Source organism: Trichomycterus rosablanca, chromosome 1, assembly GCF_030014385.1.
Source record: "Trichomycterus rosablanca isolate fTriRos1 chromosome 1, fTriRos1.hap1, whole genome shotgun sequence".
In the NCBI taxonomy this organism is placed as follows: Eukaryota; Metazoa; Chordata; class Actinopteri; order Siluriformes; family Trichomycteridae; genus Trichomycterus; species Trichomycterus rosablanca.
Genome location: NC_085988.1, coordinates 74,352,081 through 74,370,982, shown reverse-complemented (window position 1 = coordinate 74,370,982; position 18,902 = coordinate 74,352,081). Strand labels below are relative to the sequence as shown.

At 40.4% G+C, this 18,902-nt stretch overlaps 1 protein-coding gene across 3 annotated transcripts in view; it reads right to left on the bottom strand.

Annotated features, from left to right (window-relative positions):
- Window positions 1-100: 100 nt before the first annotated feature.
- The window catches only part of cald1a (caldesmon 1a), a 117,263-nt gene continuing 98,461 nt past the window's right edge, over window positions 101-18,902 (bottom strand). For all 3 annotated transcript variants that reach the window (XM_062996215.1, XM_062996206.1, XM_062996224.1), the window contains 7 exons: window positions 17,393-17,436; window positions 15,590-15,665; window positions 13,724-13,861; window positions 13,505-13,600; window positions 10,176-10,244; window positions 4,383-4,419; window positions 101-1,228 (listed from right to left, as the gene is read on the bottom strand). In XM_062996215.1, the coding sequence (XP_062852285.1) occupies window positions 1,215-1,228; window positions 4,383-4,419; window positions 10,176-10,244; window positions 13,505-13,600; window positions 13,724-13,861; window positions 15,590-15,665; window positions 17,393-17,436 (474 nt within the window). In that variant the 3' untranslated portion in view covers window positions 101-1,214. The remainder of the gene's footprint in view (window positions 1,229-4,382; window positions 4,420-10,175; window positions 10,245-13,504; window positions 13,601-13,723; window positions 13,862-15,589; window positions 15,666-17,392; window positions 17,437-18,902) is intronic.

Sequence of the window (18,902 nt, the reverse complement as noted above, 5' to 3'; positions counted from 1 at the left end):
GGCTAACAAAGCATACTGAGAAACAGACTACAGTCAGTAATTGTAGAACTACAAAGTGCTTCTATATGGTAGGTGCAGCTGATAAAATGGACAGTGAGTGTAGAAACAAGGAGGTGGTTTCAATGTTATGATTGATCAGTGTATGTGCTAATTATTTTTACACAGGAAAAAAGTGAAAGTGTACTGGTGTGTCCAAACTTTTACATAAGACTGTAATTAATTTTGCCATATTGCCCACCCTTACTTGAAAACTACTAATGTTTTACTCTAGAAACAACATAAATTGGTCCTCAGTAATGGCTCTGAGCCATCTGTCCTTTCACCTACTAAACACACTCGTGCTTTCCTAATAATAAAGCTTTACTTATAATAGAGCAAGCATTATATGCAAAGAAATATGTGTCATAGTCACAGGTTTTTTTGTTAATTTTCATCAGGAAGTACAGAATGTTCCCTTTTCAGTGCAGAGCGAAGCATTTCAATCTATTAGAACTCAAAATATATCAAGTCAAATATACTGCCTGATAAAGCACTTGAAATAAAAATGAATACAGGAAATACTGTAATAAAAATCATGGAATGTTTATGAATGTATTCAGAGTAAAATTCTTAATAAATCTTATTACTGATAAGAAAAGCAAGAATGTTTCATATAAAGTGGCGACATATAAAATATATAATTACAAACATACACTATGTGCTAACATATATTATTAAGACCATAGTTTTACTATTAAATGTGTCATTATGACAAAAGTAAAAACACACTACTCTATGGTGATCGGATTCATCCTGCCCTGGTCTGTGATCATGAATAAAATACAAAGTTGTGAAGCTTGGCTTAAATTAAAAGTGTAAAGGGTGACTAGCAGAGAAGAGCTTAAAGAATAAAAATTAATGATGTGTAAAATATGTAAAGTGTTTAAATACATCTTATCCATCTTTATCTAAATGAAATAGTCACAGGATGATTTCTCTGTATTCAGGTCAATGTGAATGTGTTTTAGACTGATCTTTATGTGAAGCACTGCTCTGTAATTACGATCATACATGACAGAGGCCTTCAAGTGGGGGAGAAAATAGAACTCTCTGTTCCTTGCTTTTTTAAGATGTCTGGGCAGTTAGAAATGTGGACTATTTTTGGTAGAATTGATTCATATATAAAGAAGATGGTGCTTTCACTTGGTCCCTGGTGCCATGGCTTCTTGGAAAAGTTAGTGACCCATTCCTGGAGAATAAAAGAAGGCAATTAAGAAAGAAAGAAAGAAAGAAAGAAGAAAGATATCCTTTATTTGTCATATATACATATACAGGTGTACAGTACAATGAAATTCTTTCTTTGCATATCCCAGCTGGTGTTAGAAGCTGGGGTCAGAGCGCAGGATCAGCCAACTTACGGCGCCCCTGGAGCAGACAGGGTTAAGGGCCTTGCTCAAGGACCCAACAGTGGCTACATAGCAGAGCCTGGATTTGAACCGCCAATCTTCCGGTTGATAGCCCAAAGCTCTACCCACTAGGCTACCACAGGCCTGAATTAAGAATTAAATACAGCAAATCTAAGACATAAAAACGCTTTTAAAGCAGAAAAAGACAAAAACAACAAAATTATCCCAAAATTAGCCAAAGTGGCTGCATGGCAGAGCTGGGATTCGAACTCTCAACCTTTCCACTGATAACCCAAACCTCCACCCACTTTTAAAGTTGACTCAAAGGCACCAGTCATTTTTTTTCATTCATGTTTTTTTCCATCAACCACTTCATCCTGGTCAGGGCCACAACGGGCCGTGACGGGTAAACATTGGAATCATACCCTGAACAGGCTCTTTATGGCAAATCCTCTCAATATTTGTAATATTCGCAATATTCGTCTCTTCACAGATGTTTGATGAGGTTCAATTCTTTCTTACCTTCCTGACCAAGACCCTTCTTGTCTGGATGTCTAATTTGGTGGGATGTCCAAATCTAGAAAGATGCATGGTTGCGCCAAGCTTGTTACAACGTGTTATAATTGTGGCATTATGGTGGGTAAAAATGGCACATTATATATACTAATGATCATATCAAATCATGTAAAATCATGTAAAATCAAATATAATATATTTGATTTAATATAAATATATGTGGTCATAAGGGACCACAATTTACCAACTGAGTTCAAAGAACTGCCTGTGGATCTCCACAATCAAATTGTGGCAAGACACAGATCAGGGCAAGGATATAAACAACTTCTAAGGCTTTGAGTTTTTTTTTTCCAGAACCACAGTGGCGCTAATTATTTTAAAATGATAGAAAATTTACAACTTGAATCTTTAATCTTTTGAGTTGGTTGCGTGGTCAAATGGGGCATCTGTGCAGGAAGGGCCTTGGTGGGGAAGGTAGGAAAGAACCCAACAGTCACTCTAAAAGATCTACAAAAGTCTAGTTCAGAATTTGAAGAGCCTGTTGGGCAGACAACCATCTCTGAAGCACTTCATAAATGGGCTCTTTATGGGGTGTATGGTGTCAACAGTTGTTAGGTAGGGTTAAAGGTATATGACAGCTCACTTGGATTGGTAAATGGTCATGAACAAAGGACGCTGGCAACATTAGGAAAAGGATTCTCTTGGGGAACACTTGGGTAGAACTGCAAGCACTGTGTCTGGTGAAGAACAGGCATTGCAGATCACTTGGCTAATACATCATTAAGGTAAAGCTGGTGGTGGAGGCATCATGATGTGCGGGGGCTTCTTATTGGCAGGAACTTGGAGGCTGGTAAGACTAGATGGCTGCAAACAAAAACCCTACAGTCTGTTTAACTGTTTAGCAGAAGTTTAACTGATGCTGTGGATGTTTTTTCCTCATTAGTTACTGGTGTGTGTTTGTCCAGATCTAGGAGACAGCTGCTCAGCTATACTCACTGGTGTGACATGCTAGCGTGCTAATCTTTTGTCACCCCGCTCAATAATGTGACAAACAGGCAGCTGCCAGGGCACTGAGGGTAAGTGGGGGCAGACGAACAGTGGGAGGTGTATTTGTGTGTGTGTATGTGTGTGTGCGTATGTTTAGCGGACACGTTGCACGTTATCCATCCATGTCCGGCATGTCTGAAGGCCACAGTGTCCTCTTGTAATGGAACAAAAGGTGTGCTTTTAAAATAGAACAGTATGCCACACAGGCATGTTAAAACACCAGCAGCGATGAATGAAAAGCATTTTAGAGTTGGCCTAGATTCCCAGGCCAAGGTGCGGGCATGGAATTGTGGGACTTGGATGATGTCGCCCTTTTTATATGAGGTTCTGATGCATCGGGCAGGACTTGCCTTTTACAGCTTATGCAAAAGTTTAGACACCCCGACCAGAATAAATCAGGAAGGCACGGTGTGTAATAATATGACATCTATACAGGGAAACTGAATGAAAGTTTAATTGCACGGTGGCACAGTGGGTAACACTGTCACCTCACAGCAAGAAGGGCCAGGGTTTGATTCTGTGTGGTCCTTTCTTTGTCATTTCTGTGTGGAGTTTGCATGTTCTCCCAGTGTCCGTTTGGGTTTTCTCTCGTTTCCCCCCCACAGTCCAAAGACATGCAGTCAGGTTAATTGGCACTACTAAATATGCCCTAAGTGTGTGTGTGATGGACTGGCAACCTGTACGGGGTGTTTCCTGCCTTCCTTTAAATCAGACCCACCACAACCCTGACTAGGATAAAGCATTGGTAAAACATAAACTGAATAAATGAATGAGCTGTATTTGACCTGTTAATTTTAAATTCACCTCACAGCAAGAAGGTCCTGGGTTTAATTCCCAGGTAGAGTGATCTGGGTCCTTTCTGTGTGGAGTTAGCATGTTCTCCCCATGTCTGGGTAGGTTTCCTTAGGGTTCTCCTATTTTCAAGACATGTAAGTTATGTTAATTGGAGATGTTTGACACTGAACTTGAAGTGATGGATCATGTGTAACCAGTAACTACCGTTCCTGTCATGAATGTAACCAAAGTGTAAAATATGATGTTAAAATCCTTGTAAATTACGTATGACACAAGTGCACACTAAAATATTTGTTTAATTTACTAACTAAATACATTTCTAATTATAGCAGCAACCATGAACACTACACTGTGCATGAACATTTCTGTTATTATCATTTTTTTCTGTGTTTTTACCACTTAAAACCCCAAAAAATTTAAACAGGGTGTTTACATTATCAGAACTTATAGGGACCATATGCGAAGTCAAAATTCTCCTAGGTAGAAGCTGGTGATGAGCTACAGCTTTATTAAACTAAACACTGATTTCAGATATGTGAGTGCAGACGGTGGTGGCAAATTTGCCATGCCCACTGTCATGGTTCAGATCTGAACCCTTACAGACCATGTAAAACCAGTAAAACAATTAAATTCACTTACCATTGGCAAAAGATTTGCTCTCTCCTCTGCTCGCCACCTAAATGAAGTTCAAAGTGTGAGAGAAGGAGAAAGAGAGGAGAGAGGCTCAGTAAGGAAGTGTCCAGACTGAACAGTTATTACCTTACCCAACATTTCAATCAAAAGTTCCATCATGTTTGGTTCAAGTGCTTGTTTAGTTTTGAAACTATAAGCCTGGTCAGTGGTTCACTGGTCAATTGTTTTGACTATGATAAATAAAAACAAATTACCCATAATGTCCCTGCATTTCACAAATGCAAACATGACCAACTTCAATGCTAAATTGCCAGCACCTTGGAATGAAATACATCTTGCTCCTGTAAAACTTCATCCTGCACCTTCATGTATTTGCACTACACCCATATTAGCTTTATTTATTTTGTGGTCTCTACACACTATGAAACATATCTCTACTAGTGACTGTTGGGTTCTTTCCTACCTTACCAAGGCCCTTCCTGCACAGAAGGTTCAAGTTGTCAATTTTCTATCATTTTAAAATCATTAAAGCCACTGTGGTTCTGGAAAAAAAAACTCAAAGCCTTAGAGGTTGTTTATATCCTTGCCCTGATCTATGTCTTGCCACAATTTGATTGTGGAGATCCACAGGCAGTTCTTTGAACTTGGTTGGTAAATTGTGGGCCCTGATTACCACTATATTTTCCCAAGCTGAAAAATCCTAACTGTACTGCCTTAGCTGGTGGACTACATTTAAAAGTATTAAAGGATACATTTTATTTGAAGAACTGAGTAAGGGAACTTAAGTGGCTGCATGTATTACATTGTAGTTATTTCCTGATTTGGAATTCCATAGAGATCAGAAGATCAAAGCTGCCATCGTAAGGAGGTCACCATTGCCTTGCAAAGTGGTCCATAGAGCATTGCTAAATCTAACACGACGTTCTGATGGGTTTGTCCCATCAGTGTGTCACCACTAGCACAGCTTTAACTTTATTAATGCTCTTTACACCAGCATTAAGAAGAGCTCAAACAGCTCAGGCCATGACTGCAGCATGCGGTGAAGCTCAGCCTTGGCCTGGCCTTAACACATGCCAGCGCTACCTCTCACCAGAGACGGCCAAAGATAGAGCATCCAAATACACATCATGACGGTCTGGTTTTATCTGTGGAACATCATCCTTGTACAAACACGAGGCTTTACACAGGAGAGTCAGGGCTGTAGGCGTGCTGCTTTAGCTACGAGCCGATCATATCTGTTGGATTGGCAGCTGTTCCGGATATGTCTGACAGCCTCTGTGTGTGGGCATGTTTTTAGCTCTTTGCTGGGACTAGATACCCTCATATGTAATATGAGTAAACACTAAGGTAATAACTGAACAATAAGAAAATATGTATTTTTTGGAAAAACTACAAAAACATATTTTCTTTTGGGGACTGGGGTTAAGGTTAGGGTTAGGATTAGGTATGTACTGTATGCATGAAAACATTTCCAGGGCTGATTGAATTTCTGTGACCAGGTCCATGTAACACTATGATGTACAACAACAGCAACACGCTTGCCCTAATAAACAACTGATCTCAAAACAACGACATTGCCATCTGTGACCAGGAATCTATGACCACACATTTGGAGCTGCTTTCTGTACAGTAGTCATATTATTCTTGTCTATCTCTATTAATCTAGCCAATCTAGACAAGTCGAAGTTGGGCATTTGTGATTAAAATAGCTTACTACACACTACTCATGTCTTATTAGGGCCTTAAATCAGTATGCAGCATACAGTATGCGACCAAAATGATTTTTTCCAGTATGTGAAAGATACCTGCATGATGTACTGCTTCAGCCAAAATATCCAGTATGGGACCAGAGCTATCTTTGTGAGGTATTGCATCCCATCATGCAACACAACATGAAAAATTTTCATAGCATACTGCATGCTATGGGGACCAGGGTGCAGTATACAGTATATACTGAATTCAGTAAGCAGTCGGCGATTTTAAACACAGATGATATGTATACAGACCAGGGATGTTTGCACCTGCTTCCAGGCACAATCAGCCCTTTGACTTTGCTTAAAAGACATTTCATAGTTGGCATTATACACTGATCAGCCATAACATTAAAACCACCTCTACACTCACTGTCCATTTTATCAGCTCCACTTACCATATAGAAGCACTTTGTAGTTCTACAATTACTGACTGTAGTCCATCTGTTTCTCTACATGCTTTGTACATGCTGTTCTTCAATGGTCAGGACTCTCCCAGGACCACTACAGAGCAGGTATTATTTGGGTGGTGGGTCATTCTTAGCACTGCAGTGACAATGACATGGTGGTGGTGTGTCAGTGTGTGTTGTGCTGGTATGAGTGGATCAGACACAGCAGCGCTGCTGGAGTTTATAAACTCACTGTCACTGCTGGACTGAGAATAGTCCACCAACCAAAAATATCCAGCCAACAGCGCATAGGCAGCGTCCTGTGACCACTGATGAAGATCTAGAAGATGACCAACTCAAACAACAGCAATAGATGAGTGATCGTCTCTGACTTTACATCTACAAGGTGCACCAACTTGGTAGGAGTGTCTAATAGAGTGGACAGTGAGTGGACACGGTATTTAAAAACTCCAGCAGCGCTGCTGTGTCTGATCCACTCATACCAGCACAACACACACTAACACACCACCACCATGTCAGTGTCACTGCAGTGCTGAGAATGATCCACCACCTAAATAATACCTGCTCTGTGGTTGTCCTGTGGGGGTCGTGACCACTGAAGAACACGGTGAAAGCAGGCAAAAAAAGTATGCAGAGAAACAGATGGACTACAGTCAGTAATTGTAGAACTACAAAGTGCTTCTATATGGTAAGTGGAGCTGATAAAATGGACAGTGAGTGTAGAAACAAGGAGGTAGTTTTAATGTTATGGCTGATCAGTGTATGTGTTTGTGTGATAGTTGGCTTTACATGTGTTGGTGTGATAGTTGGCATTACGCCATTATATATTGCTTAATGTCATGTGATGAGGAAACTGGGTATTAACAGGGAATTATCAGAGACTGAAGGTGTTTATATTCCATCAACCATGTGCAGCTATAAAGGCCAATGCTCCTCTGGAAAGGCTTTGATGTTTATCTGTGGGAATTTGATGTTTATCTGTGGGAATTTGGGCCCAAGGGGTTAAGGTCAGGGTTCTGTGCAGAGTTCCTCTACACCAAACTCGACAAAAAAGAGTGCACAGTCATGCTGGAACAGCAAAGCACCTTTCCCACACTGTTCCCACCAAGTTTAAAGCATTGTACAATTCCGTAATTGTATACACCTGTTAGCAATAGGTGTGGCTTACACTGAACTCAATAATGAGGAGGAGTGTCCACATCCTTTCGGTTCTAACGTGTATTATTATATTTCTTATTATTATACACAGTAAAACAAGGTCAATAGAAATACCTCACAAAGGGACTAATATGAGTTAGTGTTTTTGCACATATGCCAGATCCACCTACGAGGGGTTGTATTTAAATAGAATGACCTGCATAATTTGTTTGTCCATGTACTTATGAGTGTGTGTGTGTGTGTGTGCGCGCAAAGTAGAGATAATAAAAGAGTACAAAATAAAACACTTGTGGAAATTGGATGTTATCCAGATGTAAAAACGTGTGTCCCTAAAAAACAAACTTTGAAAAGTGCTTGCAGCCTATTTTAGTGACCACCTATGATGTAGCATTCCAAACCCCCCTCCCACCACCCCATCTGCCCCACATTCCAGTAAGCCAGTGAGTCAGAGACACAATGAGAAAGCAAGAGCAAGGTAAAAGTGAAAGGCATTATATAACAGAGGCTCTTATTTAGTAAGGTTTTGTGTGAGTAAAGCACATGCAAACTTGATAACAATGTGCACTATCTTTATTTTTAAGCTTCATTTAATTATTTGTAGGTAATTTTTTTAATGCATTTTCTCTCCGATTTCCTTCCAATTTAGCGCACTAAATTTTGTCTTCCGCTGCTGAGAGATACCAGATTGCATCTGAGGAGAGCACGTCTGTGAACACGCCTCTTCCTACACGTGCACAGCCCTCCTCTTCTCGCCCATGCATTCTGCACAGGCGACTGTTCCGCCAATCAGGGTCCTTACACAGCGTATGAAGACCCACCACCCACACATAGTCCGGCCCCCACCCTGCAGATTTGGTGGCAAATTAGTATCTGCTAGATGGCGCCCAGCCGACCGGAGGCAACACAGAGTTTCGAACCGAGGAGTTTAGAAACTCGGTGCTGGTGTGCAAGCGGAATATCCCGCTGCACCACCTGAGCGCTATTTGTAGTTAATTTTAAAAACTGCTTTAATATGACCTGGGTTGGGATGCCTGCTTGCCCATTGTAAATGCTTTCAATAGTGGACAGTTAGAATGAGCACTTTGACGGCCTCATTTAAAGAAAGGTTCAAAACACTGTGATGTGACACATTCACCTCTCACAGTGGATTTAAGGCCAAATCCAAGGCCAAAGCCCAGACTTAAACCCTATTCAACATTAAACTAAAAATGGCAGTTCATCCAACATGCATCGCTTGCCATCCAATATGAGGCCCTGAGAGGATCTGCCATGAAGAATGGGATAAACTACCCACATTTAGATGGGCAAAGATTGTACAGATGTATTCAAGAAGACATGCAGCTGTAATTGCAGCTGTAAGGGGCTTCAATAAGGTAAAAAAAAACCACAACACAAAGTTTATAATAAGTAAAGGCATCTAAATCTACTGCTTCCTAGATAGGGCGCCAATCCGACAAGTAGCAGAGCTAAGATTCAAACTCGGTGGGTTTAGAATCCCAGCGCTGGTGTGCTACTGCTGGGCGCACACAAAGAGCTTTACTGAAAAACACAATGTGCCGCCACCTCAACCAGACACTAGGAGTCACTGTTGCAGCGGCTGGAAGGTGATTCCTTATTTAACCTTTCCAGCTCAGACATGACCAAATGCTTCAGCAGAGCGCCCAACCAGGCTGATAGTGCAACGTGGGACTCTGAGACTTTTCTGAGACAACCCAGCTTTAAAGGTAAAGCTTAAACTGGTAGATAAATGAATCCTTTGTTTTTAAGGATTTACAAATGAATCGGATTCAGCAGTTACATCATTATTCTTACATAAAGGTGTGCTATAGGAGTACATGGCAACATATTGGATAATTTTGGCATAGAAAAAAAAACATATTTTTCTGACTCGCAATGTTCATAAGTTCTGAAAATTAGACAAGGTGGCATTTGATGGTCTTTAAGAATGACTGAATACATCATTTGAAACATACATAATAATGTGAAAAAAACAGGAAAATGTCAATGCAGACAGATCTTTCATCACTATGTGCACATTATTTACTGGTGTTATCTTTTATGCAGTTAATCTTAGATTGCACATGCAAATTAGTCATATTTATTTAGCATCTTAAATCAGAACCAGAAAGTAATCTGCTTGGTGATAAGCGCATTATCAATCACTGTGAATCTTTCTGTGATTAAGTAACATTTACCTCCACAAGGAGCCCAAATCTGAAAAGAACTAGCAGGAAGAGGTCTTTAAACAAAAACATACATTAATACTGCTCGGCTCACTGCCAATGCTCATTTCTTATCACTGTTTATTATCTGAGACTACTGGGGACTGATATTATGACTTTTACGACCCAGACATAGTCCCTTAATGGCATTCCAAATGGGTTATGAAAACATGCAGGGCATTTTTAGCCTGTGGAACAACTTTATATTTCAGCTCTGGCAAGAAAGACGGATGTAAAAATAGTTGTTTAGTCGGTTACCTTGGTAGCTGAGGAGCTTTTGTTTTCCCATAGACTGCGCTTGCCGGTCACATCGCCAGGTTTCAGGTCCTGGAGCGGGTACAGAAGACGTGATGTCAATTACACAATCAATACACATTAACAGTTTAACTGACAGACCAACACAATATGGTTATTCAGAAGGAATGCTGAGAGAGAAAGAGAGAAAGACGCAGAGACATCAGTCCTACCTGGTCATAAGTACAGACAGAGCAGAAGAGGGACAGAGGACAAGAGCCCAGAGGAAATCAGGGCTGAGAGGATGCTCTAGGCGACAGGGGGAAATTTAAGCTAACACAGGACAGACAGAGAAAACACTTAGTATATACGACATCAAAGTGAATTTCATTCAGTACTTTATGTCAGTGCATTACAAACACTTTCACAGAATGGATGAAAACTCAAAGATGCATATTCATAAGCGCTTCTGGTATCTGTTCAGAATGTAAGAATGTCATTGATGCATTAAAAAGTATTGGAGGCGGCACCGTGGCTCAGTGGGTAGCACTGTCGCCTCACAGCAAGAAGGTACTGGGTTCGATCCCCAGGTGGGGCGGTCCGGTTCCCTTCTGTGTGGAGTTTGCATGTTCTCCCCGTGTCTGTGTGGGTTTCCTCCGGGAGCTCCGGTTTCCTCTCACAGTCCAAAGACATGCAAGTGAGGTGAATTGGAGATACAACATTGTCCATGACTGTGTTTGACATTAAACTTGTAAATTGATGAACCTTGTGTAACGAGTAACTACAGTTTCTGTCATGAATGTAACCAAAGTGTAAAACAGGATGTTAAATCCTAATAAACAAACAAACAAAGGAAAAGTATTGGGACACCCTTTTATTGTTCAAATGTATGTGTTTCAGCCACAACAGTTCTTAATATGATATAAAATAAATGATATGATTCCAACTTTGCAGCAACATGTTAGGGAAGGCCCATTCCTGTTCCACCTGATTGTACCCCTTGCACAAAGCAATCTCATGAAGACATGAAGAAATGTTTGGTTTAAAAAAACTCCAGTGCCCTGCACAATGCCCTGATCTCAGCCCCACTGAACAGCTTCAGAATGAACTGAAACATCAATTGAGGCTTTCTCGACCAACATCAGTGCCCAGCTGTACAAATGTTTCTTTGACTGGATGGGTACAAATCCCCACACACATACTTTAAAGTCTTGTGAGAAGCTTCCTCAGAAAAAAGGCTGTTGTTATAGCTGAAAAGATCACATAGAGGTCACTATTTGAATTTTAAATAAATTCAACCATGTTTAGTTCTTGCTTATTCGCACTGATGAACAATTGCCCTATTATTTTAAAAATTGTTTTAAATTGTTTTAGATGTTAAAATTTTTAAAACAAAAAAAGATGTTAGCTCGAAATGCTGACTTACCTGTATAATGGACAATTTTTTGGCTGCCTTAAATACGTTTCTATGCCTCTCACCGCCCTAGGGTAATAATTTTTCAAACTGTATTGTTATTATTATTATTGTTATTTTTATTATAATTATTATAATAATATTAATTCTATAAGAATTCTCTACTTTAGGCAACTGAATTAATGTCCAATCCCCATTTCAAATCTTCTGCTACAACATTTACATTTTCGGCTTTTAGCTGACGCTTTTATCCAAAGCGACTTACAGTACTGTGACAGTATACAGTCTAAGCAATTGAGGGTTAAGGGTCTTGTTTAAGGGCTCAACAGTGAAAACCTGGCAGTGGTGGGGCTTGAACCAGTGACCTTTCGATTACCAGTCTAGTTCCTTAACCACTAGGCTACAACTGCTACAAGTATCCTCGCTGGTCAATGAGAGCTTTCACATGCTTTCTCCAAACCAGTAAGCTATCGACTACTTCATCAGCCAGGAGCGGATTCCTGTACAGATGATTTGATGGCGCTAGTGCCGAAAAGACACAAAGAGTCGCTGTTGCTGCGTCAAGCAGATGAATCCCTATTCTGCCTTTGCTACCTCAGACAAGGCCAGTTGTGACTGTTGAATGCCCAATCAGGTCAAAGGTAAACTAGCGCATTAGACTGCTGCTTATGCCAAGTTCACACTACACGACTTTCCAAGTCGTCAGGTCACTGTACAGTTCACACTACACAACTGGATCTCTTGTAATCGGGAGTCTTTCAAGTCGGTGTGTATTTCACACTACAAGACTGATCAGCGATAGGGGGTTTCACACTACACGATCTATCACCAACTAGAATCGCAGGCGAGCTTCTCTGGTCTCCCAAACTACGTTTTGTCACGCAAGAAGTGACGAAAGGTTTAATGATACCACATCCAGAAATACACGTAAACAAGTAGCGAGCGATCAAAGTTTGTGCGCTGATGTGCAGCGTAAAATCAAGGAGAAAAAATAAATGAATCTGAGTGGATTTGGCTACGTGGCCAGCATGGATTGTTCTATAGTGAGTTGGAGGTTAATAATAATTTTTTTGCAATGCAACGTTGGTGTTACGTTTTGTAGAGAACGATAAGGTCAGAAATACTGTAAAACTTGAGAGTCTGCCCCTGTCCCAACTCCCCTGTGTTTCCCCTCACCTCGTATCTTGCGTTCTCATTGGCTGTTTGCACCTCACTCATTGCCAGTCGGCCGACTCATATCCAGATATTTGACATGCTAGATATCTCTCTTCAACCAGTCGGTGAGCGAAAATCAGGGCAAAAATCGTGTAGTGTAAACTAGGCATTATTCACAACAGTTAAGATTTTAAGAAATCTGTTTAGTAAATAGTATTAGTGTGGCTTGATACACACACACACACACACACACACACACACACTTCTCACTGTTTGCACCCTGGCTTGATGCTACAAGTTTTGCAAGTTTTAATAAATTAACCCTAAATCTAAATATGTGCATGGTTTGTTTAATGTTGCCTTAATGATGTTTATTTTTAAGGGGCAGTCAGATTTTCTGGTCTGATGAGAAAGCTTTGTTTTGATGATCTTGCTGGACCCCTTCTCGGTGCCTAATTATGTATATGGCACAGGTGTAAAGATTCAACCACCCTGGCAGTCACAAAATCTATTAGTCATGATCACTGGAGACACTTTCTAGACAAACATAAATACCAGGTATAATTTGTATCTATCTTTTCAAAACAGCCAATGTACTGTAAATTAAAATCGCCCTTCCTGGCTAACCCCACCATTTCAACAATTATACCAATCGTCGTCACTAGGTGGCACCAGCTAGACTGATTGTCATGCTGGGATCTCTGCTTATGCCCTAATCTTCTGAATACAAGCCTGAACACGTGCAAACACGCGACGTGAAGCTGGTGTGATGAACACTTCATACCACAGGTCTCCCTCCTGACATCTTGCCCGTCTCTGGGGTTTTGGTAAGCCAGTCGTTGATGCGGCCAGCGACACCCACCTTTATTCCAGCTGCATCCTGCACAGAGAACAGAAACTCACCGTGGGTGAAAGTTGAAAGTGCCAAAGTTCACAGGAAGAAGGTGCGAGAGGAAAGAGGTTCCCCTCTCCCCGGCCAGCTGTGTGAATGAATGCTGCTGACCTTGTTGCTGGATGGTGTGTTGCTGTTGGAACCGAACACGTTGCCCCTCTCCCACATGCTCTTAATATTGCGGACTCCGTCAGACACCGTAGGAAGGTCCATGGTGCCCGAGCGAGGTGAACGCACCTCCTTGTTAGTCTGTTAAAATGGAGGGACAGGATTAAATGAAGGGAATATTAAAGCTTTTTTTCTTTTAACACAATCTCTATAAACATTTTACACAGTTTTCCTGTAAATAAGATTCAAAACACTGTTACCTGTTAATCTAAGAATCAACATTTCACCCAATAACTTTCCTCATTTTTGTTAAAATTAGGAACCAATAGAAATACTCTTGAATTCATAGAGGGGGTGCATGTGTGCTACCAGGGTTCTAATTCCCAAAACTCTCGATTTGTTTATATTTCCATAGAGCCGTAGTGCCTTATCTACTGGAGTGACTTCTTTGTTTAGATTCCTCTCATTCCTCCTTTTTTTGCATTTTCTGTGTCTATAGATTAAACGATAATACTGGCAAAGAAAGAATTATCCTGCAGTGATGCTATTTTGATCCTTAATATTAAATTAGAGATGCACAATATGGCCAAAAGTATGGCCAAAAAATACCGTCATTGTTCTTATTATGTTTAAGTCTTTGAGTCACACCTATTGCTACATTCATGTTGTTTGTTTTAGGGTCACAATGGGAACAAATCACTGGGCAAAATGCAGGAAACACACACACACACAGTAATTTTAGTATGTCCAGTTGACCCGACTGCACGTCTTTGGACTGTGGGAGGAAACCAGAGCTCCCGGAGGAACAGGGATAACATGCAAACTCCACACCAAAAGAACCCGAACCGCTCCCAGGTATTTGAACAGTACTACCCATCGAGCCACTGTGTCGCCATCATGTTTGCATTTTCTCCCTTTTTCTCCCGATTTGTTAGCGCGTCCAATTTTTACCCAGTTGCGTTATGCTTCCTCTCTACTGGTGCTGACCCCCGCCCAGATTGAGGAGAGAGAACTGACACAAGCCCCCTACGACACGTGTGCTTTAGCCGACTACATCTTTTCACCTGCACGAGGCGAGTTCATAGGCGGATCAGCCTTGTGCACGGAGAGCCACACCCTGATCACATTGTTCCTCTACTCTGTGCAGACGCCATCAATCAGCCAGCAGAGGTCGTAATTGCATCAGTTATGAGGACCCTATCCGGCATTTTCCTTCCTTGGATGAACAACAGCCAAACGTTGGATGTCAGAGCTGAGATTCAATACGATGTATTTGAAATCCCAGCTCTGGCAGGCTAGCGTATTTTACCGCTGCGCCACCTGAGCGGCATTAAATAAATCAGATGTTTTCAACTCATGGCAAGGGTTTTGGAACTTAACTTTCAAAAAAAAGAACTAATTGTTAACCAAGCAAGGTCTATTAGGACATGATTTGAAGAGTTTGGTGTAGTGGAACCCCTTTGGAATGAATCATAATGTTGACTGGGAGACAAGCCTTCTCGTCCAACATCGTCTTGACCTAATTGGCATAAATTCCAAAATCTTATGGAAAGCCTTACTAGAGAAATGAAGGCTGTTATATCTACAAAGGTGTCCACATAATTTGGACAAAATCCATGATTATATAGTTTATCATGCAGGGCTTTTATCACACTGAGAAAATATGTGGTACCTCAAAGAACCACTAATTCACTGTTTATTCTCTTGCTGGAGGGGCAAACTCAGACACACATGGAAAAGCTCACATCATATCAGTAAGGCTAAATCAGAAATGTCTCACGTAATACTAGAGTAAGTTTATTTAGCATTTTGATGTTTCCTGCTGTTCCAGATTAGCTGAAGGACCGTCCGTGATATGGTAAGACTCACCTGCACAGCCGTGGTGTACTGCTCCAATCTGTTATCAATCTTTGACACCACGGGGGAGTGAGATGCCTTTACAGAACTGACGACACAACAAAGTAACGTGATGTTAGTGACGTTAGTGATGTTATCTGTTGTTATCACCCCTAAAACCATGGATGTAAATTGGTTTTACGTGTCACCAGGATTTAACCTTTGTCTAGGTTAAATTCTATGTCTATTCATGTGAGTAAATGAAGTATTGCATGTGGTTCAGCTATGCTCTCTGTTCCCATCTGTCCCACATGATAAGATGATAAGAAAATTGCCCATGGTAAGGATGCAAATAGTATTCAAATGATTCAGCAAGATGATTCAACAAAGATGGCTCAGCTAAGTACACAAACAAACTACATTCCTGTACCCATGATAAGGCTGTAGCTGTAAAGTAACAAGATATTTAACCACAGTGGAACAATAATGTGTCTAAAATAAGTATCCTGGCATTGCATGCCAACTGAAAATCAAAAGAAATCTGAAAACCTTTTAGTTGTAAATATACACTGATCAGCCATATCATTAAAACCACCTCCTTGTTTCTACACTTACTATACATTTTATCAGCTCCACTTACCATATAGGAGCACTTTGTAAATCTACAATTACTGACTGTAGTCCATCTGTTTCTCTGCATGCTTTGTTAGCCCCCTTTCATGCTGTTCTTCAATGGTCAGGACCCCCACAGGACCACCACAGAGTAGGTATTATTTGGGTGGTGGATCATTCTCAGCACTGCAGTGACACGGACATGGTGGTGGTGTGTTAGTGTGTGTTGTGCTGGTATGCTGGTATATCCAGCCCACAGCGCCCTGTAGGCAGCGTCCTGTGACCACTGATGTGACCACAGCAGCAATAGATGAGTGATCATCTCTGACTTTACATCTACAAGGTAGACCAACTAGGTAGGAATGTCTAATAGAGTGGACAATGAGTGGACACAGTATTTAAAAACTCCAGCAGCGCTGCTGTGTCTTATCCACTCATACCAGCACAACACACACTAACACACCACCACCACCATGTCAGTGTCACTGCAGTGCTGAGAATCATCCACCACCTAAATAATACCTGCTCTGTGGGGGTCCTGACCATTGAAGAACAGCATGAAAGCAGGCTAAAAAGTATGTAGAGAAACAGATGGACTACAGTCAGTAATTGTAGAACTACAAAGTGCTCCTATATGGTAAGTGGATCTGATAAAATGGACAGTGGGTGTAGAAACAAGGAGGTGGTTTTAATGTTATGGCTGATCAGTGTATATTTATTTATAAGAGTGTTTTTATAATATATTTGTGTTATTTTCAGTGTATAAGTGTCAAAAACAACCCCATTATTTTACGTTAGCCTAAAATATATGCAGTTCCACTGGATCATGGAACGCATTAACAGGTTTCTCATACATCCTTATGGGAAAAAAATACCTTGAAACTCAATGCCTTTAAAACTCAGCGCCACTCCCAGAACCAATTGACGTTAAGTTTCAAAGTAACACTGTACCAGAAACAAGTGTTACATCAAGATTCTTAAATGCAGCTTTTGGTAATTAAAAAAATTATAATTTAGAAGGTTAGTACTTCTGTCCTATGAAGACATTCCTATTAGGTATTTTTATAACTGTAGTTATTATGATTCTCTAATTAGCCCTAATCAACATGCTGTACATACTAACCTGTATCTCGACTTCCTACTCATCCTATTTAAGTAACATAATAATACTACATTAATAGAATTTTAATGAATTCTAAAATCTAAATACTTATAAACAAATACCTTCTCTGTGCTGACTTGTTCAGGAATTCTGCTCTCTCACCAATCTGGAAAAAAGATCAGATAAAAGTCAAAAAAGAAAAAGGCCACTGCTTTGATCACGTACACATTCAGAGCATTCAGAAAGTATTCAGACCCCTTGACCAGACCATTTTATTTATTATTCATCTATTTACATTTAATCACCCAAAATGACAGAATAAACATGATTTTAGATGATTTACAAAGATTAATCCAAAATCTAAAACTGAAATCACTAAAATATTCAGACCCTTCATTTAATACTTTTTAAAAGCCACCTTGGCTGCCATCATAGCTGCATGTGTTCTTGGAGTCATCTCTACAAGCTTTGTTCACCTGGATTTGGGCAGTTTTTCAAATTTTTTATGTCAGATTCTCTTAGGTTTAGTTAGACTGGACAGACATCTGTGAACTGCCATTTTCAGGCATCTCTACAAATGCACTCTGGAAGTGGCCTTCGCCGCTAAGGCAGCATTGAATGTTCCCCCTAGTTATTCCCTTAAAATAGCATTCTAAGGCATCTAGGATTTCGAACAGCCTTCTTCTGGGGAGTGCGCGTAGGATGACGTAAAATGCTGTCTACTGTATGTAGAGAGCGCACTAGGTTTTCAAACACACCCAATGTTAATCAAAGCAAACAGGATGTACAGGAGATTAACATTTTCGATTTTTAATTAATTCTTCACAAAACATGTTTTCATTTCATTATGGGTGACTAAGTATGAAATAATGATAAGATGGCAAACATATCCATTCAAAAACAAATCCACACCAAAATAAAGTTCAATAAGTCAAGAAAAATCCAGTCTATACAGACAGAAACAGTTCTCTTTTTGAGTTAGCATGTCGAGTAGCTTTGAGACTAGTATGCTCTTTTCAGTCTGTAGCTGTCAGCAGGCCAGGAAAAGCACAGCCTGGTTTAGCCTAAATTCTCTGTGGGAAATGCAGCCCGTGTTTATGATATATGACGACCAGGCTAAGAGGAGGACGAATGTTCCCAAGAAGCGAAGGAAAAAAATCCCAAACAAAACACAACACTTCCACATAACAGTTTCTCAACTCTCATCAACCATCTCTATGGTCAGTTCTAGAAAAAGGAAGGCGTTTTTAAAATACTCCCTTGTGGACTTTTACTATTCTCGAGCATGTTTCAATCAGCGATGTTTAAATATGGTTACAGTAAACCTATTAGGCTAATGGCCTTCCTGCATTCTCTCAGTGCTGACACAGAAAGCAGCTTACTTTATCTTTGTATGCCCTTCGAAACGGGCAGCACAGCATGCAGGAAGTCATTAGCAAAGAATGACCAGTTTCATCTTAAAAGGGAACAGTGACATTTAGATATTTTTCAGTGGCGGGAAAGATTGTTTTTGTTATAGGTTAATTTGTCCGATAAACTACTTATGAGAAAAAGCCAGAGAGAACTGAACCAATGACATCACTGTGTCTCTGTAAACAATGCAGGGAGTCCCAAAAATCTGTGTGACAGCAT